This window comes from Anser cygnoides, chromosome 11, assembly GCF_040182565.1.
Source record: "Anser cygnoides isolate HZ-2024a breed goose chromosome 11, Taihu_goose_T2T_genome, whole genome shotgun sequence".
In the NCBI taxonomy this organism is placed as follows: Eukaryota; Metazoa; Chordata; class Aves; order Anseriformes; family Anatidae; genus Anser; species Anser cygnoides.
The window spans coordinates 11,837,507-11,863,744 of record NC_089883.1 but is presented as its reverse complement, the minus strand read 5'-3'; the positions used below and the strand labels follow the sequence as shown (position 1 = coordinate 11,863,744).

The 26,238-nt window shown below is 44.3% G+C and overlaps 1 protein-coding gene across 14 annotated transcripts in view; it reads left to right on the top strand.

Annotated features, from left to right (window-relative positions):
* The window catches only part of MYO9A (myosin IXA), a 188,275-nt gene that overhangs the window by 137,376 nt on the left and 24,661 nt on the right, over window positions 1–26,238 (top strand). For 6 of the 14 annotated variants that reach the window (XM_067004001.1, XM_067004000.1, XM_067003993.1 and 3 more), the window contains 13 exons: window positions 801–920; window positions 5,836–5,911; window positions 10,326–10,469; window positions 11,295–11,334; window positions 13,041–13,163; window positions 17,019–17,099; window positions 18,197–18,307; window positions 19,591–19,713; window positions 20,040–20,189; window positions 20,445–20,755; window positions 21,736–23,394; window positions 24,678–24,759; window positions 25,302–25,517. In XM_067004001.1, the coding sequence (XP_066860102.1) occupies window positions 801–920; window positions 5,836–5,911; window positions 10,326–10,469; window positions 11,295–11,334; window positions 13,041–13,163; window positions 17,019–17,099; window positions 18,197–18,307; window positions 19,591–19,713; window positions 20,040–20,189; window positions 20,445–20,755; window positions 21,736–23,394; window positions 24,678–24,759; window positions 25,302–25,517 (3,236 nt within the window). The remainder of the gene's footprint in view (window positions 1–800; window positions 921–5,835; window positions 5,912–10,325; window positions 10,470–11,294; window positions 11,335–13,040; window positions 13,164–17,018; window positions 17,100–18,196; window positions 18,308–19,590; window positions 19,714–20,039; window positions 20,190–20,444; window positions 20,756–21,735; window positions 23,395–24,677; window positions 24,760–25,301; window positions 25,518–26,238) is intronic. The other 8 variants (XM_067003997.1, XM_067003995.1, XM_067003996.1 and 5 more) reach the window with 6 other exon arrangements.

The following is a 26,238-nucleotide window of genomic DNA, read 5'->3' as shown; positions in this document are numbered from 1 at the left end:
CTCAGTGACCTCATCACACAGGAGCATGATGTATCTCGGGGGGTTCTGACTGCCTTGATCAATTAATTGAACGCCGACGGAGAGGTGCTGCCTGGTCGCAGTGTGGCACCCGCATAACCTCTCCTCCAACACGGGGCTGGAGCTGGGCCATCAAAGTCCTCCCAGAGATGGTTTCTTCCAGCTGCTGGCCTCAACCCAACACTGTTTCTGTCTCCTTAAAAACAGTCCCACCTCAATCCAGTCAATGTCCCTTAAGGAATACCGAATCCTTGTTAATACAAGTAATTTCTTTTTTCCCTTTATTTGTCAATATCCGAGCAAAGCCCAGAACTGGGATGAGATGAGAATTTGAGGTGGCCGTGCCTGGAAGCATCTGTGCAGGAAATTACAGCTAACAGCTGGCAGAGGCACGGAAAGGATTTTGAATAGCAGTTAATAAAAGCAAAGATTTGTGTAATCATTTATTTTATGTCCAAATAATCTTGGAGTAATTACGAAGTTATTGTGCTCTGGCTAATAAAGACCGTACGGCGCTGGGGAGTGCTGGAGTTGGGATGCCATCCAGCCCCATCGCCCCGCTGCCGTGTCATGAGGTAACTGAAGTTAAATTGTGTCCTCGCTGCATGTGGTCCGAACTGCTGCAATTTAGGGAAGCTCTGATCCGGGCGCAAGAAGCGCGCGGCTCTCGAGCTCTCATGTCCCTCGGGCAGTTGGCAGCATTGTTCTTCACTCTCTCCTGATTTCTGCTTATGTAATCTTTCTCTTCTCTCCGTTTTTTTGTTTTTATTTTGCTTCCCAAGGGCATGATGATGCAGTGCCATGTGCGGTTTTGAAAAGTGTGGATAGTTTTAGCTTTCTCCATCACCCAGTTCACCAGAGGAGCTTAGAGATCCTGCAGAGATGCAAGGAGGAGAAGTACAGTAAGGCTCCACATCCCGCCCTTCTCTCTGATACCACACTCACACGTCAGGAAATGGAAACCAGGTGCATTTGGCATAGAAAGGGTGACAACACCCAAGGAGCCTTCCAGGACAACCTGCTGGTTGCCACAAGAAATTTTGAGCGCATCGGAAATTATTAGGCAGAGCTTGGAGAGTAAAATCAAACACAAACCCATGCCTCTTTAGACATGGGGTGGATTTGCTAAGTGCTTTCCCTGTTGCTGACCTAAGTCAGGATGCTGAAGCTCGGGGTATTCTTGTTCTGTTGTTATCACACGTCTGATATTAAGCCCAAAGAGCTGCAGATGCATTAGGAATATCTCTGCATGTGGCTTGATGCAGTTGAATATGACTTCAGGCTTGCAGACAGATCTCATTCTGGTTTGATTTGTTTCTCGATTGCACCTCCATTAATTTCATCAGACTCTAAAAATAATGGTAGCTTGTGAAAGCACCAACGTGGTCTCCAAGGGCTTTTACTTATAAAGCATTTGGCAATGTTAAAAGAATGAGCAGGTAAAGATGCACTTGGTCTCCATTTCTGCCTCCTCACTCCTCTGTCATGTAATAAACTAGTTCTGCATGACAACACGTACACTTCTGCCTGCGCTACTAATTCCCAGGGCTGGACTTGTGTGGTGGGAGGAGAAGGGAGTCTGAGCATAACCTTGTGCTGTGGAGCTGGCACGGGGCCGGTCAGTGGCATAACACTGCGCAGGGACGTCCTGCTGCTCGTGAGCACGGTGCCACTGCATCACTTGAGAGGCCACTTCCAGCTGCAGACCCTGTAATTAGCAGTCGGAGAATAGGAAACGATGTAATTTTAGGAGTGGCCTCACTGCTTTCAGGGAGTGATGCAAAAACCTACAGGTGAACCTTCAGAAGTATGTGTATGTGTATATATATATGGATGTATTATTTCGTGCTTGCAGCTTTAGATGTATGATTTTGTGCCATTATTATCTTCCATCATTTTGCATATCAAAGCTTACAGAAATGCAGCATTGCTATATGCAGTCAAGGGCAAATTCTCTGCCCAAGTTGCTAACTTTGCCATCATTGCAACTTAGGCGTGAATGCAAAATTTTGAGGTTTGTTTCTGCAGAAATGAGCATGGTAAGTACAGCAGTTGCATGTTAACTCTCCACAGATGTGCAATTTCTTGCTAGAAACTTCAGATCAGGTTTCTCTTTTCTGCTTTCTGCAGCACTCGGGGAGCAGAGGAAGAATGCTAATTCTTAATTTAGACTTTTGTCTACCCATGTGATTTTTCCTGCAACTTCCCACCGTTGCTTTTATTACTACAAGGAAATACAAAGCAATGGAGCAAACACAGCAATAGATTTTCTGAAGTAGCATTGTGCTAAGTGTCCTTAGTGAAGGCAATTGTCAATTGAGCAATTTTAACTGCAGGTAAAGATGTGTAGGTTAGCTCAGCAGTATAGGAAATCTGTTTTGTTGTTGTTGTTTTTAATTTGCAGTTTGCTTGGGAATAAAGAGGGGATTCATACAGAGCTACTTTGAAACACAGTCTTAAATTAATGTGAGGCAGGGAAGTCATATGTATATGGCTGTTGAGCTCACTGCTCTAAAACCTTGTTCATTACGGACTAGTCTAGTAGTCCATGCAGTTTGTGATACAGGTCCCTCAAATAAGAACAAGACATGGATCCACAAGCAACATTGCCACGGTCTTGTGAATTGGCCAAGAGCAGCTGACCTGACAAACGAGTACTTCATGTTCTCCTTTTAGAAATCATTCTGGTCTGCCCCTGCCTTGCCCCTCCCTGAGCACGCTGGCCATTTCACTGGTATCTTTGTGTCCTTGTCTTCAAGAACAATGCCCAGGGGTTAGACATCTCAGTTTAAGACCATGTCTCTGCTGGTTGATGCTCATAAGCAGTGAGCAAACTGGGCATTGTCCAAAGCTCTTCCCAGTGAAAACGTCCCTTAGGCAAATCAGTATATCTGAAACTACAGTTGAGGAAAAGGGAATAGGTTTTAGAGATGGGAATAATTTTGTTCCTGAAACATAAAATTGATCATCCTGCATCTGAGCTGGGTGCAGGGAATGAGTTGTTCCTACTCGCACCATTGTTCCTTGGCATGCAGCATATTAGTATGTACAACTTGTTAACCCATAATAATTTTACATAATTCTGTAAGCCATACACAAATCATCTGATTAAAATCATCTGATTCATAGGAAGCCCTCTCTGTTTCCCAGAAGAGGGGCTACATCAGTATGGCAACTTTTATTTGGCTTTGGCGTGTATAGAATCATAGAATCATAAAGGTTGGAAGAGACCTCCATGATCATCTGGTTTGACCATCACCCTACTACCAATATCACCATATGTATTATGTCCCTAAGCGCCAGGTCCAACCTCTCCTTGAACACCCCCAGGGATGGTGATGCCACCACTTCTCTGGGCAACCTGTTCCAGTGCCTGACTACTCTAGGTCTGCTTTTGAGAACCAAGGGGTGGCATGCTGTAGTCTTTTTGTTGTATGTCGAAATCAAGCCTCTTTAACCCAGCTTGTACCATTGTGCACTGTAACTTTTATTAATCAAAAAGTCACTTAAGGTGCAAAGCTGGCAGAATTACAATGCAGTTCTAATGCAGCTATTATCTGGAAGCCTGAAAGAACAAATCCCTTTTCCTGATCAATGCCGGGTGCAGATGCAGTGATATTTTGATGCAGCCTTGCCTTCGTAAGTTTGGTCTGACCTATTTGGTTGGATGGTGACTTGGGATTTTTGTTTTAGGGATTTCTTTGGTGGGGAATGAAGGAGGGGACAGAGTTTGCTCCAAAAAGGAGAGAAAAAAAAATTTGCAGTACCAGTGAAAGCTCATTGTTTGTGATTGCTAGAATGGGTCACTAAACACTGCAAGCAAAGTGAAGTGCTTTAGGTTAAAGGAGCTTTCTGTGCATTAATGGGCAAGCATCAAGGCGTGTGTGCTATATAAAAAATAGACACAGCCAGACATTAGGTGCTTTCCTATTGTAAAGGTAACTGCAAAAAATAATAAGACAGTATTTTAAGGAGGGAAAAAAAATCAGCAAATAGTGGAAAAGTCCTCAAAGAGGAGAAGGACAGATACCTAAACAGTGCCTGAAACCACCCACCTCTAGCAGAATCACTGCTCCTCTGCTGGCATTGCAGTTCTCTGGGCTTGGGCCCCAGAAACAGAAGTCTGAAGGTTTATTATTGCAGATTTCTGACTATTTTCTTTTTTTTTTTTTCTTGGGTTTCTGTCTAAAGAAGCAATTTGTACCACAGAAATGCAAGTCTTGAAAGAGGTATAAGAATGCACCTCTGATGTTGAGTAATGTAACAGAAAAAATGGCTTAAATTGCAACAATGAGATTTCAAAGAGAGCTTTAAACTCTAGGCATAGCTAAGCACTAGAATAGATTATCTGGCCTGCTTTTGAAAAATCTTCAGTTAGAGACTGCAAAACCTCCTGAGCAGGAATTGTTTCTGCCTTGGAGCAAGGGAAGCTTTAGATGGCCTGTGGCAGCACAGTCCCAATTTTTTTCACTCAGATTTCAAGGATATTTGGACACTTGCACCTTTAGACGTAATATTAACCAAGTGTACTGTTAGCTTTTTTCTGTCTGGTGTTCAGGCTCCATACTATAATGTCTCAGGAGGTGGAAGAGGCCAGCAGGTGTCCCGTTGGAGGGATGCTGCATGCTGAGGTTTGCTGGGAGCTCAGCTTCTCTTTGGGAACCAGCCTGTAAGGAGTGGATTGGGGCTGGCTCCAATCTCCGTGTGCTCACTTCTGTCTTCAGCTTCAGAAAAGATCCCTATGGCAACTCTTAGCTCAGAAACTGGGCTGTACGAGAGAGAAAAATGATAAATCTGGGCAGGGAATATGCTATTGTTTCTTCCTATTCAGCTACAAACTATATTTTAGACTTCTTTTCTGTTTAATTTTTTTTTTCTCCAGTTTTGTCCCACTAGAGAAGTGTCAGGGTAAAGGAATATACACTTTTCTTGTGTTTAAACGAGTGCTACAATGTTTCCTGTCTCACAACAGAGATTTCAAGACAGTTAAAAATTGCTTGGCTGTTTTCTTGTCAAATCCAAGCTTTGTGGGTCTTTAAATATCTGTAGTTTAGTGACTTGAAAGGTGTTTTGTTTTCTACAGAAATTGCCTTCTGTCATTGTAAATGCTTGGTTACAAAACATTTTCACTTTGGGGAAGGTAACAGACGAAACATCTGCTTCTGTAGCCGTGCGTGATGGCTTCCTTGGCTATTTCTTATGTATGGTGCTCTAAAACTACCCCTGTCAAAGGATATAGCTCAGTAACATCTCCTCGCGCAGCACGACTTGCTGTGCACATCCATACCCATTTATCTGCAAGAGGGGAAGAAGCATACAAGGAAAAATATTACCATTTCCCTGCAGTGATCTGAATACCCATCTTTCTCCAAGCACCGTATTTATAGGCAGGTATTTTGCCTGTGTAAGCAACCACGCTGTCCCATGGGCAGTGGGGACCTTGTGTTACTGTTTAGGAGTATTTTGGACGTGCAGGAAATGGGTGGCCAGTCCCCAGCGTCACAGCAGTGCTTCCTTCACCCCTTTTGCTTACAAGCCAGGACAACGTGTCCCTAACATGAGGTGCGTATGTGGGAGGGAAAGCAATATGCTTGAGCAAACAGTGTTACTCATAAGGATGATGACTCGGGGGCAGAGAGGTACGATGTAGTAGATGAAGGGTATGTCAGCATCCTTGGCACCCTTGTTTGTATGCCCAGCATGTGCCATGACACGTACATACTCCTCCTCGCTGTAGTCAACACTAAGCTATGGCTCTGCTAATTGCATTCTGGTGAAGAGCCAGGTAGAAACTTCTCTCTTGATGTGCTGCTTTAGGTATTACCCGGAAAAGCCCACGAACACCGCTCTCAGATCTCCAGGGAGTCAATACCATCAACGAGAGGACCCAGCGGTAAGTCTCTTTGCTTTTACATTGCCACGCATGGAAATGTCAGATGGGAGAGCACTATCGGTTGTTACAAATGACTGTATTAATGTTTCTCCCAGCATGCTTATTAATTTTGTCTTCTCTTCATTCTCGTGCTGCCATGTGGTCATAGCGAAATATCTTTATGTGACTTAACAGCAGGCACAGAAAGCAACTTTCCTCGGTCACAAGGCAGAAGTTGTAGGGGGTCTGATGTACAAGGTGGTAAGAAGCATGCAAAAAAAAAAAAGAGAAGTGCCAATATCAAGGAAAAAATAATTAAATAGTTTACTGAGCATCTTGATTGCTTGGAGCTGCGGACATCCAGGTGTGCCTTCATGGCTGCTCTGAGTTTCATGAGAAGAACAGAACAAGTCCAGAGGATGCTCACCAAACACCATGGTGCCTGCATCTCAGTGTATTGTTTCTTTTGTGTGTGTGTGACACAAAATAGCCTCCAAATATCTTATGAAATCTCTGGTTTAGTTACTTTAATGTCAAATGGCCAAGATAGAAATTACAGAAAAGCAAGAATATCTAGGGGAACAAAAGGGCCTTTTATTGTCTGTTTTTGTTTGTCTGTTTTGTTGAACACATGCCCTCGGAATTTCCCTGAATTTCTTCCCTTTGAGAGAGGTGGTATGAGCATACTGCTGATCATGCACGGCACCCTGCTGAAGGAGCACTGAATATTCTCAAACAACAAGTTGGCTTATTTTGTGGCCAAAGAGGATGCTATTTCTGTGAAGTTGTTACCTAAAAGGACTGAGCCATTCAGACAGGAACGTCTTGCTGCAGAGTAACACCTTTTCTACAGGGAGCAAGGCAGGCTGGTAGAGGATGTGCAGCTGTAAAGCTGATACGTGATCCTTTAGGAATTCAATCCATCCCTGCAAATTTGTGACACTTCATGGCTTTGTGCAGAAATCCTGCTTTCGAAAACAATCTCATCCTCTGGTGGAAAGGAGATTACTACCTTGTCTTTCCTTATGCTAGTCTTTCCCACCTCTCCTTTTGTTTTTCCTGCTGCTACAGATCTGATCCGTTGGGTTACATAGAGCAGGCGTATGGCAGCATTTGAAGCAGAGAAGGTTGTTGTCTCCAGAAATGATGGTTCTCTCTTTCTAGCTTCTCTGGTTGCACAGGTTTCCCTAAATGTGATGTAACATGAAACTTTGTCGCTGTGAAGATCTTGGGTAGATAAGAGGCGTTCTGCAGTTTCTCTAGCTGCAATCTCGCAGCAGTCTGAAGGAGGATGCTTATTGGAAGAAAGCCTTCAGATGTGATGTTGGTGCTTGGATCACGTCTCTGGAGTAAGACGGGGCTTTTCAGGTTGTACAGCTCCAACTTCAGGGCCTGTCAGTGTGGCAGTATTTTCATAGCCCAAAACATTTTAATTATCTGGAGATGTTGATAGCACATCTTGTAAAGGCCGGGGAACTCCTACTGTCCCAGGGAACAAGGAGGATGTATTTGTTTACTACTCGCTGTGGAGTTCAGTCTGTGGTCAGCTGTATTTATTTGGCTTAAAACAAGCCAGCACAGCCCACAAGTTCCCTTGAACAGCCAGGATCAAGGGTAGCAACTGCTGTGCCTTCCGTGTCTTCCTTCCTTCATCCTGAGAAGTTGTATCCTAACAATAGTCAGGACAGACATTTATTCCTTTGACAGACACGTTTGCAGTGACTGGCAGAAAATGTATTTTTAAGGGCGTTGTAACGCCTATGTTTCTCCCGGTGAGGTGGTTCAGCGGTATGGGCCATAATCTTGGCATCCTTGGGTGATGCAGCCTTGGGCATCATGAGTGACCAGTCCCCAGTCATCGTCTGTGCCCTTTCCATCTGAAAGTGCAAACCAGAGTGTGATGTGTCAAGATATCTTTAAAATCCAGAATGGGTTTTTGGAGTAGGCACGTCACTTTAATACCTTTTATTGTGGGTAGTTTTGATCTGAAGTGGTGTGAATTACACTTTGTAAAAGCAGGTTTTTTGTTTAAATTGCACTTGTCGGAAAAGAGGGGCTAACTACAGAGATAAAGGTAACACCTATAGAAAAGAGATTTACTTTAACAGCCCTGCTGATTGATTAGCCCTCATTTCAGAAGTGCAGAGTTGTAGCTTCCTAATACTTCCCAACAGATAAGCAGGTGAGTGATTTACAGAGCTAAATTAAGCAGAGGAGTCCTCTTTTAAAGACATCTCATTATCATGTGGTGGCTGATAAGTCTGCCTTGTACATCCAACCCACAGGATAGCCCCGGGCTCTCGTCTAAAAGCAAATTTCAGGCATGACATCATGCAGGAAGTCATGGGGAGGGCTTAGCGAGCCTTGCTCTCTCTTCTGATCTCCTTGGAAGAAAGTGGCCGTGTGGTTCACACATGCTGCGACGTCAGCGGGAGGAAACCAGGCTTCAGCAGAGCATCGGGGAGCCGGCATGCCTTGGAAGTGCCTCCAACGGCCACCGAGTAATGAAAGCCATGCCATCGCTAACCAGAAGCGCTTGGGCTGTCTGTTTTTGTGCAGCAGAAGCCGTTTTAAGTTCCTTGATGTCTGCACAGCATGCGGGGAGGCAGGTGTTGATCAGTCCACCTTGAAACAGTTGGTTCTGCCCGGTGAGATGATTGCCTTCCCAAGCACCAAGACAGCTGCGCTGGTCACTGTGTGGATTTGTCCCAAAGTGTCCATAATAAAGAGGGTTGTTCTCTCCTCTGTTTTTTTTAAACTTCATGGAAATTCCTAGGGTTTTCTTTTTTTAGCCTCATTCAGAGTCCGTATAACTACAACCTGTCTTAAGCTAGAGAGTATGTTATGGTTGGCCAAATTAATGACAGGTTGTAGATCCCAAAAGTGGCCATTGAGGTTTAGGGGAACTGGTCAACTGGTAATGTTTTTTCCCTGCAAGCAGGAGGCTTTGGGGACCTTAGTTGTGAAGGTAAAGAAGGTGGCCTGGAGACATCACTTGGTCATTAAAGCTTCTCACTGGCCTTCCTTGCATTGAATGGGACGCTTAAAAAAAAAAAAAAAGCAGATCCTTGAGTGCTCCATCACAGGTTTGCTTTGCTGTGATTCATCCTTTCTTTTAATAGCAGTACATGTCAAAATAAAGATTTAATGGAACTAGGAAGGAGTTTTAAAAGCACTGCGGCAAGGTAATAAGGGGACTTGGACTTCAATATTATGTTGCTCCAAGGATCTGGCTATAGGCTTTGAGCTGGCTGAATTAACAACTTTACCTGCTTAATTTCTTCTTTCCATGTGGCACTTGATGATATTTCCCCTTCCTTCAAAACAAGACTTGAAGGCAAATAACTGCTTCATTGCTAGATCTCAGAAGTGATGCCCGAGACCCCATTTAAATCAACATGTCCATCAGCATCTTCATAACCAGAAAACTGAGGCTGCATTACTGGTGTCCTCCGTGTGCTGGGTCTCTTCCTATTCCTGTATCTCCAGGGGTCTTGCAGACCCCACATCCCTCCTTAGACCAGCTTACAGCATTATTTCATGTGGCGGTTTCTGCAAGGCTGGTACAGAATTACAAAAACAAACAAAGTATTGCAGCCCAGGGAGAGGCTTTGTGTAACCCCAGGCACTGGAGGGAGGCTCCTCTTGGCCTCCGCAACCCTTGAAGTTATTTTCCTTGACATGAAGCTTTGTCAAGGCTTTCCCTTCCTCCAAGGGAGGAATTTGGTTCCTCTCGCCATCCCCTTCAGTCCTGCTGCGAGCCAGGGCTGCCAGGGGAGCGTTCCTGGGTACCAGCATGTCTCAGCTCCACGGCAGAGAGGAACGAACTGGGTGAGTGGGTGGCGTGATGGTTTCACAGTCGGGTACCACTGAGCGATTCCGGGCTGACCCCTCTGTCCTGCTGGGACTGACATCCTCAGCTTCTGGAGAACAATTAGTTTATTGCAAATGCTATTTTCTTTTTCTTTTCATAGTGAAAGTACTGCATGAATTAGAAAAGACAGGGTCAGCAGCAGCAGCATCTAAAGTAGTGAATGCTATTAATGACAGCAAGGCTGCTAAGCAGAGGTCATAGCCTCGTATTCTTCGGGCCACCAGAGTATCTGCAGAGCCAAGCATTCTGGCATAGAGCACAGGAAGTTATCCTGTTGACAGATAGATCCTTTTATGAATACTTGAGTTTTGGAAAATGCTTAACTAGTCAGTCACTTCACATGCTGCATCTGGCATCGCGACCTCATCATTTGGGAGTGAACAAATGGTGAAAAGAATAAATCGGTGACTGTCATTTTCTATTGTTGTTAATTTTATGATCTTCCACTTTAGAAAGCGGTGGTGGTTACTAAGTGAATGCTCCGAAAGCTTTTTTCTGTCCTAGAACCACCTTTTATATATGTTCCTAAACCTGCATTGACTGCCCTGTTTGGCGTTTCAGGGATGCCTACGCAGTCGGCTGGAATGGCCGGATGGGGATGAGGCACAGCAGGCTCGCCAGCCCCAGCTCCTTCCTAGACAAAGATGGGATATTCGTGAACACAACCAACAGCAAGCTGCTGGAAAGAGCCCACGGCATTCTCATGTTAGTACAAAAGGAGTGGATTTTGGCTTTATTTCTAGAGTATAGTGAGTAGTATGGGTAATAAGAGGAATGTAAATAGCCAAAACAACAACAACAAAAAATTCAAGTTTCGAGTGGACTTGGACACAGTTGGGTCAGAGCGACCCTGGTATGTTTTATGCGTCTGATTTATTCATTTCTTATCGTCCATTTATAATGACAGACACAGGAAGGTGGTACGGGGAAGCAAGAGAAGGGATGAGTCTTGTTAAACCAGTCTAAAGAGATGACAGTGATGTTATGCAGTAACATTTTTTAACATGATATCAAAGTTTCCATTACAAATGAGATGTGGAAATGATGTTGATGAATCAGGCTACAGCCTCATCAGAAGTTTCAGAAAATATCACCAGGGTGCCTGGAGGTAACATGCGGCATGAGAAAGCAGGGTGGTCAGTTGTTCTGTGATGCCGCTCCCTGTTCTACCCAAATTACCAGTCAGCCCTTCGTTCCTGATGTAACAGTTTGCTTTAATTGAATGCCTTCCTCTCCAAGCTGTGGAGATAAATTTGGAAAACTAGTTTGCAGCTTGCGGAAGGAACCTCATTTCAGTGCAGGTTGTAGGAAGGAGTTTCTAAAGGGGATTTTGAAGGGCTTGTTTCAGAAACTTGTATTTTTCTGAATCTTCTGTTATTGCTTGTACAGTGTCACAGTAAAGAAAAAAGAAAAAAATTATTTCTAAATGGTAGAAGTTGAGCTGTCCTATTGTAATACCGCAATGGTAACCATACACGCTCTTCTGCAGTTGCAACATGGATTAATCTGAGCCATTTATTATCTCCCCAGGCGAAATAAGAACTTCAAAGCCAAACCCAGTCTCCCAAAGGTGAGAGAGAAGCAACGTTTTGACCTTGCCAGTCCCTGGGTTAAGGCTGTAGGTACAGTGTTGAGATGCTTATGTGTGTGTAAGGAAGGTGGCTGTGGCTGCTTTCAGGACCATCATCATCTCTGCTCTGTTTTGCTCTGTTCAGAGTTCTTTAATTTCTGTAAAACCGAAGGATTTCTGATTTCTGCTGGGAGAGGACTGTGTGAGCACTCACACCCTCCTTTCTCTGACCTGCTCAGGCTCCTTTTTTCCTCCTGAGGGAGGAGTATGTACATGCTGGGGAAATTTGATAATTAAATCTCTAAAATGAGCAAGTAGGTTATGCAAGATGGCTGGTACCTGACAGACAAAGTTGTTTCCATGAGGCCTACCCAGTTTTGTCTGAAGAAAATCTCAAAATTTCCACCCTACCCTACAGCATGGCTGCATGCTGTGTGTGACTTAGAGTCCCCGTAATCTTTTAATAGCTTGTCTAATTCTCAGGTTCCCTCCACTTTGGCTGCATTTACTGTACTGTAAGACAAGAGATGCTGAGAAATCTGTTTTAACTGGAAGAATAATGGTTTTTGTGGTCACTGCCTGGCTTCTGATAAGGATTTTACTTGCAGAGGGCTCAGGATAATGGCAGAATGAAGCAGGCTACAGCTTCAAGCAGGACTAATATGTGCCCAAAACTTCTGTCTTGCCCATTACTAAATGATCTCTGGATAAAAAGAGCGGCTCGGCACAAATTGCCCTGGCAGGCTTGGTGCAGCCCAGACCAGAGCATCCTTGTACTAAGACCCATGTAACTTCTACGCAGGCAGATATTACTCCTTTACTCCTTTGATTGACATTACAGATTGTGCAGTTATGAAATAGTTTTCGGTCCACCTCCGTCTTCTGTTAGCCCAAAGCACTGACACTGGCTGCCCTTTGTTCTCAGTTTTGATTTCTGCCTCTCCAAAAGGATGAGAAGGAACAAAATTTAGTTTTATTTTCCTACATGCAAATTGCACCAGGAGAGACACAGAAGCAGTTAATAAATGAACTCTTCATTAATAGTGAATGAATTGGGTGTGATGAAGCAACTGTTTCATAGCAGTTACAAGGAAAGAGGCTTTCAGTAGGTTTTGTGGGCTGATGCCTTCATGGTTCTGGCTCACTCAAGTGAACTTCTCTGCTAGTTCTTGCACAATGTGCATTTCAGGCAAGCCCAGTCCTCCTGTGGACTTTCTCATACCCCCACACTTATTCAAAGAGGAGATACTTGTGCCCTGCTGGCAAGCACGTGGTTTCCATCCATGGTTTCCTGTTCAAAGGAATGAAGCCCCCGGGCTTGCTAATTATGGCTGATGTCTCATTTTCTATATGCGTGTGATGAATTATTTGCAGTGGCCACAATTCAAGACTGTTGTTAACATGCCGTGAAAATAATCAACACAGGGTCAGCTTTCCAGCGATGTATTTATGTTTGTCTGCAACTGCACGTTAGTGGGTCAGAAAGCCAAAATTCACATGGTCAGAAATGCCCTTGGCAAGTCCTCGGAGACCAAATAGAGCAGGCGTTTTCAGCTGTTCCTTGATCTTGATGTTTTTCATTGAGATGAAATAGGATAGGGTGGTTACCCTAAGGAAGCCCTGCAGAGGGTATGAAGGGGGGCATAGCATGGCGGTAAGACCTAGTTTTATTTATAAAGAACAAACTAAGCCCCTCTCTTCTGCAGCACCTGCTGGACGTGAAATCTCTGAAGCACCTGACCAACCTAACGCTGCATGACCGCATTACAAAATCCCTTCTCCATCTCCATAAGAAGAAGAAACCACCCAGCATCAGTGCCCAGTTCCAGGTAATGCAGCACCCTGTGTGGTTTTGAATAATAGGCAGATACCTGCTCTGGCTCCCCACAGGAGCACTTGCAGGCACAGTGCAGTCCCATCTTCACCACTATTTGTTTAGGACATTAATTCAGCTAAAGATGGGGTTTGGGGAAGCTGGGATGGAGTGCAGCGCCTTGCATTTGTCCAAATGATGGAAATGAAGAGAAGCAAGTTATGGCAGGTGTTGTGATGAGCAGGGGGGTGATGTGCCAAGACAGCATTGGTGAGACATGAGGATGAGCTGCAGAACAGAATTTAATCTGCTGCAGAAGGTGGCTGGGAGAAAGGCAGTCACATCTGTGTAAAATCAGTGGGCAAAGCAGCAGGGAAAGCATTGTGTTGGGGTGGATTGATTCTGGTCTCCTTCATGTCTGCGATTTTTTAAGTGCCCTTGTAGTGACATACCCGACCAAACTGATGCATGTAGCATGTAGCTCTGTGTGCTCGCATGCCCTCTTCTCTGGTGCCTTGCTCTCAAGGCAATCACATCGTGGTGTTTGCTCTGCTGTATCTAGAAATCTAGTAAAAATCTGCAATGACATTTTAAAGTGTTCTTTTACTTGCATTCAGCATCTGAAATTCAATCTGTTTTCAAGTCAGCCAGAATGTGAATTTTAATAGGTGCAGAAAGGTCAAAATATTGCTGCATTATCTCAAGGCACGCAGAGGAATTCAGAGGAGGGATCAATACAGCATTTGTTGTGTTGGCAGTGCTGTGTGCCAGCCAGCCTTCCCTGGGAATAGCTGCAGCTAAAATAATTCTCAGAAATGTGCATCAGGGCTTGGAAATTGGTACAAGACACATGCACGAGCATGTGGTAATATTAGAAAGCAGCATTTCAGTTAAAAATCATTTTCTAAGGAAGTCTGGCTTGTTTTTCTACTTTTCTTTTTCTTTTTGAGAAGTGAGTCATTTTTAGAAAGTCTCCATGCATAGATCTGGGTAAGATTAAGTAATTTAATATATATATATATATGTATGTATATCTGTGTATATATAATACGCAGAATGCACATCTGTATATATATATATTAAGCTTAGTCTAGTCTAATGGTATGCTGGTTAAAATAAATGTCTGCAGAGTTTAAGTCATACATAATTAATACATACATGGGGGAGCTGAAGTGAGGATGTCTTCCTGAAACCCATTCATCGTTCCAAGGAAATGTGGAAAAGCACCAGGGTGCAGGATTGAGATTCCGATATATTTTCCAGCACATAAAAATTACAGAGCTCTGAACACCATGAAGATTCCCCCTTTCTCCTGTGCAGCAAAGCAGAGCCTTCAAATAGCAAATATGCTTTCTGACATTCCCCAGCAGTGACTTGACAACGTAGGAGCTGTGCCTACAACACATCCTCTTTTATTTAAATGAATGAAACCATATTTAAGTCGGAGGCAGTGTGCTGGCTTCTGGTGTTACTGCCTGCTTCTCCTTTTAGAAAAATGCTGGGCGCTCCAGCCCTAATTTCATTTAACACTCGTAAGGGAGAAGTATTTTCTCTAGAGACCAGCCTGGTGCAAGCCTGCCACATAGCTTTTTATCAAGAGCACGCTAATAAAATTGCAGAGCATGCAACTGGGTCACAGACAGGAAATACAAATGTTTCCTATCATGGGGTTTTTGTTTTGTTTTGTTTTTCAGATAAATGCTGCCTTGTGGCTAATGCCTGGACAGGGAGCTTGCAGCTGCGCTGTCTCGTATTGATTTTAACCATGCCTTAAGTTATGCTGCGCTATGGGCAAAATAGCTCTGAGTCATTGCTGCCTGTATTTAGTGGACACTGATGGCTTTCTTGGTAAAAAAACTAAACGGAAGGACAGGGATTTGTACAGGCTTCCCTGTTACCCGGCTTTCAGGTGTTTTTCCCTGGCAAAAGGAGGCTGCTCTTGCTTGCGCAGGGTGATGCAGAAATGACGAATCGCACCCTGCAAGGCTGAGTCCCAGCAGTGCGAGAGCATGAGCCAAGGAGGTTTTGCGGACAGCGGACAAAGGAGCAGGGCAGGGAGTTAATCCGTGGACCCCGCCTGTGCCTTACGGATTCCCGATGCTCCCGATGCTCGGGGCAGGCCAGATGGCGGCAGGGGGCATGCGGCGGGGGGACCATCTGCCACGCACGGTGTGGCGGTGGCTGCCGATGGGACGGAAACACCGCGCTCTGCTGCAATTCCCAGCACCACCCATGTACGTCGCTGCTGGTTATTTCTTAATAGAAATTGATTTTTTTTTTTTCCAATCTACCTTCCGCAAAAGACACCCAGAGGCAGAAATCCAGGAACACGCCCACCCCCGCTGAGGTCTGCGGCATCGCAGCCTCCCTGGGATGGGAGCGGGGGGGCTGTTTGGTGTTTGGCATAACCGGGGGCTCAGCTGCACCACACGTGTGTGCTTCACCAGTTCCTCTTCCCCAGATGCTGCATGCAGATAAACATTTATTAACATGAAAGGCTTCCCATAAGGGTGGCTTTAAAATGATCAGAAGTAGAATAAAAGGCTTTCTGCAAGCCAGTCTTTAGACAACATGCATCTTGCTAATATTATGCACTTGTGCACACAGGTTTATGACCATGTATATTCATAAATTTGTAGCTGCATATAGTAAATACACAACAGAATACCCTTTAAATAACTGAGTTTTAGATGCTATTAAAATCGGGTCATTGCTGTGAGTAATCAACTCCGGAGCACGTTATTAATACCACATCAGTAAAGTGCTCTGCAATTAGAGACATCCAAAGCATTTACAGGGCACATAAAAAAAATAAAATGCAGAATGCAGTCAAGGAGTTGGTCCAGCCGCAGAATGACTCAGTGACTGTGTGTGCTCTGATCTAAGGCGGTCAATGTGTTGTTATTTCAGAGAGCTTGTGCTTTGTTGCGTTTTTGCAAGTCAGAGGCATAACTTGGGATGACATCCCACTGAAGGGGTTGTATGAAGCAGTGATACCAATACCAATTCACTTTCATGGTCTACGCTTTTAATAATTGCACAGAAATTAAGGGAAATGAAAATGCCATGAAATCTCAGTGTCAGAAATGGGAAGCTGGCAAAACCTTGATTCTCGGTGATCACAGCTGTATTTTTCAGCAGACAAGTATGGCCAGGAGTATGCCAGCTTTGAAACTACTTTCATGTCAAAGCAGCCTATGAAGTTTTTAGGGTTTGCAACTTTAAAAATCATTGTAAATCCAGTTATTTGACAGAATGGGAGTTCAATCAGGAAGAACGGGGCAGGCAAGCTCTAGAAAGCGGTTATTTCGGCAAGCAGTCAGGTTGACTTCCTGTTCCAGAACTATCATTAAGAGAATTTCTTTCTAGGCCAGTAATGATGTTCTCAGAATTAAGAAGTGGAATAATTTTTGACAGCTGAAAATTCTCTTTGTCTTTTAAAGACATCAGCAACCATTGGGTACAAAAGGGTTAGGTCATTATCTTGGAGCACCCACTCAATACCTGTACGTGGCTTACTGGTGCGGAGCAGGAGGTGACTTTGGGATCCAGTGGCAGATTCAGAAATGTCAAACTGGGGGTCTCAAAATACATTTCTGCCCAGTGTAGTGCTGTGAGTGCCGTCCTGGCTTCTGCAGGAGCCCTGAACAAACAGGGTTGTATTTCCCTGTTGCTAATTTGTTGGGTACAAAGACAAAAGCAGCCAAGTTGTAGCACATCTGAGATGCTTGTTTCAGAGAACAATTTCCTATCTGCGTGGTTTACTCATCATTAGTTCAAAATTTTGTTTTCTGACATAAGTGCCTGGTTTTTCATTATTCTTTATGTTCCCTTCTCTGTTTCCCAACTGAAGATGTCTCCTCTATTGCAGGCATCGCTCAACAAGCTGATGGAGACTCTTGGCCAGGCAGAGCCTTATTTTGTCAAGTGCATTCGATCCAATGCTGAAAAGGTAAACCCTGACCTGTAAGATCAGTGCTGTGAAGGGTGTGATTGCAAAACCCGCTCTCGGTGTTTGTTTGTGCGTAACTGATTCCTTCTGTCACTGTTTGGAGATAACAACCCAAACTTGTAATGTTTTGGAAATAGAGATCCTTCTGCAGCATAGCTACTGGGTTTGGAAGCAAATAGTGAAATTGACTAGAGTTGGTCTTTAGTTCCTGATCTCCTGTTTAAAAATAAAAATTTTAAAAATATTTTGTAAGTGTGTAATTGAAAAAAAAAAAAGAAATGAAAGCTCAAAATCAAGTTGGATTTATAAGGTATTTGTACCTTAGTAATGGAAAGCATGGACATTATCACTTGGGTGTAGGATCGCTCTTGATAAAGTGCACTGTCTTTTCTTGTAATAGAAACACCTAGATGAAAAATCTTTAGTAAACCAATCTGACTCCTCTGAAGCTTCTGCCACCTGTAATAGAAATTTACAGATTTGTGAATTCATTTGTGCCCCTACTGAACTCTAATGCTTTTTTTTTTTTAAATTATTTGTAAAAGCACATTTTTTTCAGAATAATCCATGTTATTCAGGCTGATTCAGAGATAAAGCCAAATTCGAGAAATATGATGTAGAGACTCATTTGTCTCATGGGATAAGGATCCTTAATTTAAAAACAAGGCTGTAGAAACATTTTTTTTTTACATTAGTCCTTTGGAGTCTTATCCAGACATTTAAAAATACGAGGTGAAGCTTTATGCCGAGCAGATTGTTTCATTACGCACAATCTTACCTTACTCGTTGGCTATGCCGTTGAGGGGATCTTTTTTATTCAGTTCAGCAGATCCATAAAACCTTTGCGGTAGCTTTCCGTCTAATTAGATGTTTGAAAGTCTCCATCTGATGGCTCTTCGGAAACACAGAGGATTCAACCCTGGTGGTATTAGTGTGGTTCCTGGAAACCCACATTCCCTCTCAACATCGTTGCCAACGTGCATGTGATGCAGATGTGTTACATGTGCTGAAACCATTGACCCATTTGCATGTTTAGAAGTTTCACCAAGTGCTTGGAGTTCAAGGAAATATTGGCTGTAAATATTTTTCCCTTCCAGCTGCCCCTGCGGTTCAGCGATAGCCTGGTGCTCAGACAGCTGCGGTACACGGGCATGCTGGAGACTGTTCGGATTCGCCAGTCAGGATACAGCTGCAAGTACTCTTTCCAGGTTGGCTAAACATTTTCAGTCTTTCACCACTTTTATCATCACTATCACAGTTGTCTGAGTGTTGCTAGCTTGTAAGTATATTTGTGTTTTACAAAGTAATGAATTTATGGCTTGTGCAAGGCAGTGGATGTAATTGGATGACATTGGGAAGGGAGTAGTCATGGGCTGTTTTGCTACGCCTGAGTTATTGCAAGCTGCTCTAGAACAAAGGCTACAAGTCCTTCTGCAGATAACTTTATGGTTTTTGAACAAAAGCAGTGTTTTTTTCATAATGCATGCAGTATTTTTTCATAATGTATGCAAAATCACTTAGACAAATGTATATCCCTTCAGAGTGATAATGAGAAGTTCAGACTAATGATGGCTGATCCCTGTCTGAGCTGTAACAGGCCAGGTCAACAAAATGTAAGAGTTAAGATATGGGTTCCTTTAGATCAATATTAAAAGCTTTATGAATGTTTTGTAGGAGACACCTCCTCAGTGTGACCCAGACAAGTGACAAAGTCCCTTCTCTTACGTTTAAGCCTACCGTTGGCCATTGAGCTGCTTTTCGATGCTCGTTTCCTTTGTTTCTTTGGGAGCAGCATTCTCCCTGTTGTTTTGCCACTGGCTGCATCCCATCAGGAGGCTGATGGGGATCCTCTAAATCACTCAGGAGTTAGCCAGCTTCTCTTTTTTTTGCTTTTCCATATTTTTGCCAGCTTTTGTGCACATGTCAGTTCTTTCATGATTTGCTGTTGCTGATTTGTTTCCTGCTGGCAGCTCCTTTCAGCCAGATGTCATGTCCGTGCAGCAGCTGTTAAGAAAGGAGGACTGCTTAGGGTTTTTTTTTTGCCATAAGAATGAATCCCAACCTTACTTGGGAGGATCACTCATCTGATACCTCTGCTCTCTGAGTCCTCACAGCAGCAACGATTGAAGCAACCTCTTTCTTGTGATGTATTGCAGATTCTGGTAACTCCCTTTTGTAGTGGCCATTCCTGAGAATTTGTAGCATTTTTGCTCAAAATGACCTCTGCAGATTGTGCAGAGTCTCTCCTCCCACACTGAAAGACGTTTGAATGTTCCTGGGCCTCTGCTTTGATGTGTTTTCCATGCAATTTTGAACCACAAACGGAGGAAACTTGGTGTTTTCCAGTCCATAAAATGCTATCTGTCCTTCTGCTCCTTGACAGATCTTTTTTCATGTGCCCAGTGGCGCAAATCCAAGTTACTTATGCAAAAAGGTGACACAGCAGTACCTATCCCATTTAATCCAATCTTGTGTGTTTTTTTTTCTTCAGGATTTTGTGAATCATTTCCATGTCCTTCTGCCACAAGGAATCAGCCCGTCTAAGCACAATATCCATGATTTCTTCAGGAAAATAAAACTCAATCCAGACAACTACCAAGTTGGAAGAACCATGGTAAATGTTTATCAGTTTAAGATAAAGATATGCCTGCATTTGTGCACAGTTATATTAACATCTTCATATATGTTTTTAACTAATGAAACTATTTTTTATTCTGTTTGCAAGAAGCCAATGACTTAATTGATGCTTTGAATATTGTTAACACAAAATAGTGAGGAACATTGTTGTTTTCTTCTGACCAAGTCACAGTGGTCAGGTTATAACAAGGTAGCCTTTCAAACTCATCTGTGTGCGGACAAATGATTGTTGTTATCATTTTGTCTCCCCAGAGGGGAAGGCAAAGGCTTTGTAATTCATGACTGATGTGTTTTTTTTTCCAGGTTTTTGTGAAGGAGCGAGAGCGGCAGCTTCTGCAGGACCTGCTCCATCAGGAGGTACTGCGCAGGATCACACTGCTGCAGCGCTGGTTCCGCAGCATGCTCTGCAGGAGGCAGTTCCTGAGCTTAAGGCAAGCAGCAGTAATCATACAGGTAGGTGGTGGTGCCTAATTTCATCACAAATTACAGTCTGTAAGTCCTGTAGATACAGCTCTGGCTGTAGCTGGTGTATCTGAGGCATAAAATCAGTTCCCCTCTCCTAGGAAGGAGCTTACCATCAGAGTTTGACTCCTAGAAGAGTGGTAATTCGGGCATGGGAGAGACAGAGCTGGAAAGCTTGCATAGAGGCAGGTGCTCTCCAGTTCCCAAATCATTCATGTTTCAAGGAGCTGCCTGCTGTGTTTGCAGAGATTCTGGCGTAGTTATCAGAGCCGAAAGCAAGGCGAACCATCCCCAGACCCCCTGGTACTCAGCAAAGCCGCAGTTGTGCTCCAGACCCACTGGCGAGGCTTCGTGGAGAGGCGGAGGTTTCTGCAGATGCAGTTTGCTGCTCACCTCATCCAGAGCTGCTGGCGGGAGCACTCGAAGCGGAGGCACGATGCAGCCACCAGCATCCAGGCAGCCTGGCGAGGGCACTGCGCAAAGCGGCTTTACAGAGTCAGCAGAAGCAAAATCATCAGTTTGCAAGCAGCATGCAGAGGATATCTAGCACGACAAAGGTAACATTGATCTTAAAATAAATGAATAAAGAAAAGTAAAGAAGTGCTTTCTGATAGTGCCCAATGGGGAGAAGTAAGGTCGATGTGAATTCTGGCACTGCTGAGACCACTGTAACTTACAGATGATGGTGTCCCTTCATAGCATCGTTGACACTGTCCTGACCTGCCCTGATCCTTCACTTGTCCACGCTTTCTAACAGAGGAGTTCAGTTAGCTGCACATCCTACTCTAAGAATAAGCAGAGCCTATTTCAGGTTAGAGCACGTAGGCAGTGGAAAGCCGAGGACATAAATACTTGTGAGTTGCTTTTTTTCTTGGCAGCAGCACCAGTTTAAGTAGCCTATTTTTAACTCAGATTGGCTGCCAATCTGGTTGCTGCACTGTCTCACAGACAATCAGTCAGCAAGTGGGGTGAGGGCAGAAGCAGAGACAGGAGTTACTCGAGCCAGCTGCTGCGAGGAGAAAAACATTTGCTGCCATGCCTTGGCTCGCTGGCTGTAGGGCAAGTCTTGGTTCACTCTCAGGAAGCACTGCCTGTAAGGTGTGGAATGACTGACAAAGAATTGGGAGCTGGAAATAGTTCTTAGTGCAGGGTATGAGTGCCTGTTAGCTGTGCCAGAGGCATCCCAGGCATGATGGTGAAGATGAGGAAGCCAAGGTGATGCAATGTGTTACGGTTTCCTGGCTTACAAACTGTCTACACCAGGGATGAAGTCTGGAACTGCTGTCATTGGCACAGGAGAAGCTTTCAGGTGTGTTGGTGCAATTCTTGAGTAGCTGAGATTGCAAAAGAGAAGACTGAAAGTGCACTTGGTGCATTGACCACGAACTTGCGTCATCTTGCACCTGACTGGCGAGGAGGATTTTTCGAGATGCTGATGGTGGTGAGATGATGGTGATGAGATGCCTCCAGTGTGGTGCCTTGGAACAATGTGAATGGGCACGGGGTTACAATGTACTGCTTTTCTGCTTTCTTGCAGGTTTAGAGCTTTGAAAGAGCAGAGGTTAAAAGAGATGCAGCTGGAGAATGGCCTGTCAATTAGCGAAGAGGATGGACTGGAGGCAGATGGTGCTTTGGAAATTAAGGGCTCCGACCCATCCAAGTGGGAGGATGGCTCATTTGAAGAGAGAGTGAGAGCTGTAGAGGAACATAAATCACTGATGGAGAATAATCGGGTGAATCATGTGGATCCACTGGACACTTCTGCAAATTTATTGTACAAAAGGCACGAGAGAGCCAGTAGCCAGAGTGGTATGGACACTGAAGAGGAAGTAATTGTGAGAGAGAGACCCAAGTCACTGGAGGATCTTAACCAGAAGAAAGTTGTTCGTGCAAAAAGGGAAAGCCGGAGAATGCGTGAGCTGGAACAGGCAAAATTCAGCTTGGAATTGCTTAAGGTCCGGTCCACCGGAGGGCTGTCGCCTTCAGAAGAGCGACGGTGGTCTACCGAGCTGGTATCAGAGGCACTTCATTCCCCTCAGGGAACCCCGGAGAGTGAAAGCTCTCAAGGGAGCTTAGAGATGTTAAGCTGTGAAGATACCCCAAGTAAACTCGTTTCCTTAGTTTTAGATGAGCAAGATGTGCAGTCGTTTTCCCCTGAGACTCAGGACTCCGTGCCTAGCAGTCCCCAGCCCAATCTGCAGGACAAGTCTTTCTGCACAGCTGATGTGAACAGCAATTTATCCAGTTGCAGAAGGATGCTTTCAGACTCTGAGCTGCCCGATAACCACACTGCAAAGGAGCATGTGGTCTGTGACCCCCAGAATTACCTATACAAGATGCATCCAAGAGAAACTTTCCTTTCTAGTAACCTACCTACTTTCTACATTCCACCACAGGACAACATGAAGGTAAAGCAGTCACTGGTGGAGAATAACTTGAGGAATAAAGCAGTGGAAAGAGAGGAGAAAACAGTTACGTTCTCAGAGATCAGGAAGGACTCTGAGCAAGACCAGGGCAAAGCCTTGGGAAGGGAGGAAGGAGAAAAGTCTTCTGCCAAGAGAGAGGAACGTGGGACAGCTGCTGCGACACAGACCCATTCTCCAGACTCCGTCATCAAGAGACTGGAGAAGCTCAATGTGGAGAAGGAAGAGCGACAAAAGCAACTTCAGCTGCAAAATGAGAGGGAGATGATGGAGCAGATCCGTCAGCAGAAGGAAATTCTGGAGAGACAGCGCAAAGCCTTCGAGCAGCTTGAGAAGCAAGGCCGTGTGGAGGCTTTGCAGAGGGCTGAGCTGAGCAGAACGAAGGACCCCACTTTGAAACCATCCAAAAAACCAGACAGCCGGCCTCAGTCAGCCCTCATCCTGCACCCCCAGGGCACAACCACAGCTGGAACGCCAACCTCATCAGTGGACATCAAAGGTCTCACCGTTGGGAACAGGGGAGGCTCTCCAGCCCATGGTGCTGCCAAAGACAGACCTGTCAGCATGTTCATGGAGCGAAGGGAGGGTCAGGCGGGGACGGCGCTGGAGTCACGTTGCAGCTCCAGGCTGGCTCCGGACCCCAGGGATGTCCCGGGCAGCCCCTTCTCTAGGACAGAGCGCCTCCGGCAGCCCCGAGTGCCACACCAGGCCACGGAGGAGACGAGGGCAAGCACCCTGTTCTTCACACCGAAAGATAATCCCTTCGGCCTCCAGTGAGTAAAAATATGATGGGCTTTCCGTGTAGGCCTTTGTTGGGTAAAATAGTCTCTGGCAGAATGTGGTTTCTGGAGATTGAAAAAAAACAACAACCCAACTATTGAAACAGACCAGTGTCAGGTTTTATGATCTTAAAGCAGTGAGTGGGCAGAAATCAGGGGACAAAGAAAAAGAGCTTGAAATGCTATTTCTAAGTTTCCTGTGTGTTGGGCATTATATAAGCCAGGGGAGATATTCATAGCTATTAGCAGGTGAAAGGCGTTAATAGCAAGAGAGAGTTGACACTTGTTTCATTTACCCTAAGTATGAACAGTGATACGGGTTTCTTTTGAAAGGTAAAAAATTAAGAGGAAAAAAAAAAAAACAACAAAGCATTTTTGGGTGGCCAGAGCAGGAATGACTAGACAAGTCAGAATATTTCAGGATTTTTCTTGCTAATTGTAGAATTAAAATAATCAGCAAAGGTGATTATACGATTGCTGAGAAAAAGCAGCAACTGTCCAAAGGGAGTTTAGGATGTGGATGCACTTTGCCACTGTATCACTTGCATAAAAAGTTACACATATAATGGATTTAGCAGTCTTTAACAGTCGATGAAAATACTCCTTTGTCCCCAATAGAGCCAGCAGCATCCCATGAGCAGGAAGGCAGTGAAGGGCTTTATGGAGCCCTCACTCATGGGCATGGTAGAGTTTTGTTCAGAAATGATGGCAGAAAGAGTGAGCTGAGCAAAGAGCAAGTTAAATGGGAATGTTTTTGAATGCTGTGTTAGATGCAAAGTGAGGATGCTCTCCTTCTGAGCCAGTTTAGTTGAAATCTGCAGGAGGTCCTGGAGAATTGCTTTGAAAGTGAGTATTTGAGAACAGTCTTCTCCCCACGCTCCTTTCAGTTTCTTTTCCTGGCTTGTTCATGCACAGAACAAGCAAGAGGAAAAGGAAAAATATATCAAAAATCCTCATCTTTAGTTTGCTCGGAACTTAAAAAATTTTAATGCTGCAACAGAGCAATCACATTTCAGAGTACAGAACTGGAAAGATACCATCAGTAACCACCATGAAGGGTAGAGTGCAGCTCTGGCAAAAAGAAATTCATATCTTCTTGTCCTTTGGTATTAAGTCAAATCCTGAAGAATTTGAAGCAGTTCTGAAAACCTGTGACCTCAAACAGTGATTTGTTCTTGATTGCTTGGGCTGCATACTTCTGCGTTGCTGAGAGCTGGGCTGGCGCAGTGGGAAAGCTTTTAGAGAAAATGAAACATCTCTGTTTTGTTGCCTTTCAGCAGGGAAGCAAGTCATCAATGCCTTCCCAAGGGTGAGCTAACTAGGAAGCCATTTAAGATGCCTGGGTCTGGCAGAGGGGAGGTAAGTTGCAGCTTTCTTATTTTCTCTTTTAATTGAAAAGGGGAAAAAAAATCCCAAACCTTTATTCTGCCAGCTTTCCCTCAAGTGCTTTGGAGAAGTACAAAGCACAAGGGTTGCACAGGGTTCTTGGGGATGGGGGGGATGTCACACTAAGGCAACTTTCACACCTTCTCTTGAAAAAAGCCCCCATAGCATTAATGGGTAGCAGCACAGAATTGCTCTGGATGAAAAGGATCTTGCAGTCCTGATGGCAAACACTGTAGTACGCAGTCTTGTCCTGTTTGCTTTAATGTCCATTTTAGTAACATCCATTATTGTCCCATTTTCTCCGTGCTGTCTTGGCTTTTGTTTTCCTGGTTGTTTTTGCACTACATGTAATAGTGTGTGTCCTCTGTGGAGTGCAGTGTTACTCAGCGATGTTGTAAGGCTGTACTTGAGCTACGCTATGATGCCAAACACTGGTAGAATCTCCTTTTATAGAATCTCCTTTTATTTTTAAAACCTTTTTTTTTGTTGTTGTTATGTTTTATCATTTGGTCAAGCAGGTTCCCAGACCGACCCATAAAAAGAAAGCCCGCATGGCGCGGACGCGCTCCGATTTCTTGACTAGAGGTACTTTTGCTGATGGGGAGGGGGATACGGAGGAAGATGATTACGATGGCAATTTTGAGTTCCTTCTCTCCTCTGACCAACCTCCTCATCCTGAGACAGGGCCTGCAGCCCGGCTCGGGCAGGCCTGTTACAGTGACTCCGAAATGGTAATTTTCCAACTTGTTGGGGCTGGAAAAAAAAAGGGAGCAAGCAGATCTGCGGGAGCATTTCTTTGCTAACCTTAGCTGCACGGATCCTACACCGCTTCTTCTCCCACTCACACGGATGTTGTAGATGGGTAAACTCAGAGAACACAGCAGAAATGAGTACAAAACATAAAGGGAAATTATTTGAATTTCTGTCAGCCATGGGGATGTTTGCTGGCATGATTTGAGAGTAGCTTCCATGGTTTCCATAGGTTTTATGTAGCATTGCAACTCATCGCACAGCTACCTTGTTTGTTTTTTTAACTAGGATTTTTAACTAGGATTACCTCCATTACAAAGTCCCACTAGGATCCTTTGGCTCTAGCAAAATTATCTACAGAAATGCATAGAAAAGATCAAGGCAAACACTGGACAAAAAAGTAACAGAGAACAAAGAAAACAATATGAACCTTGCACCTCCTATAACTTTTGATTTGGTATCCTTACCTAGGGTATCTGATGATTATTCAGTCCTCAATTATTGGAGTAATACTGGCAGATATTGTCTTTGAGAAACAAAAACCTGTAAATTGGGCAATAAAACATAGCGTGATTTAAAAAAAAAAGAGAAAAAGCATGTTAGTGGTTTTGTTCAGGAGAGATGGCAGCCTGGATAAGCTGTGTTCAGAAAACCATGAACTGAGAGGTTTCAGGAGTGGAAGAGGACAGTGACTTCCACCTC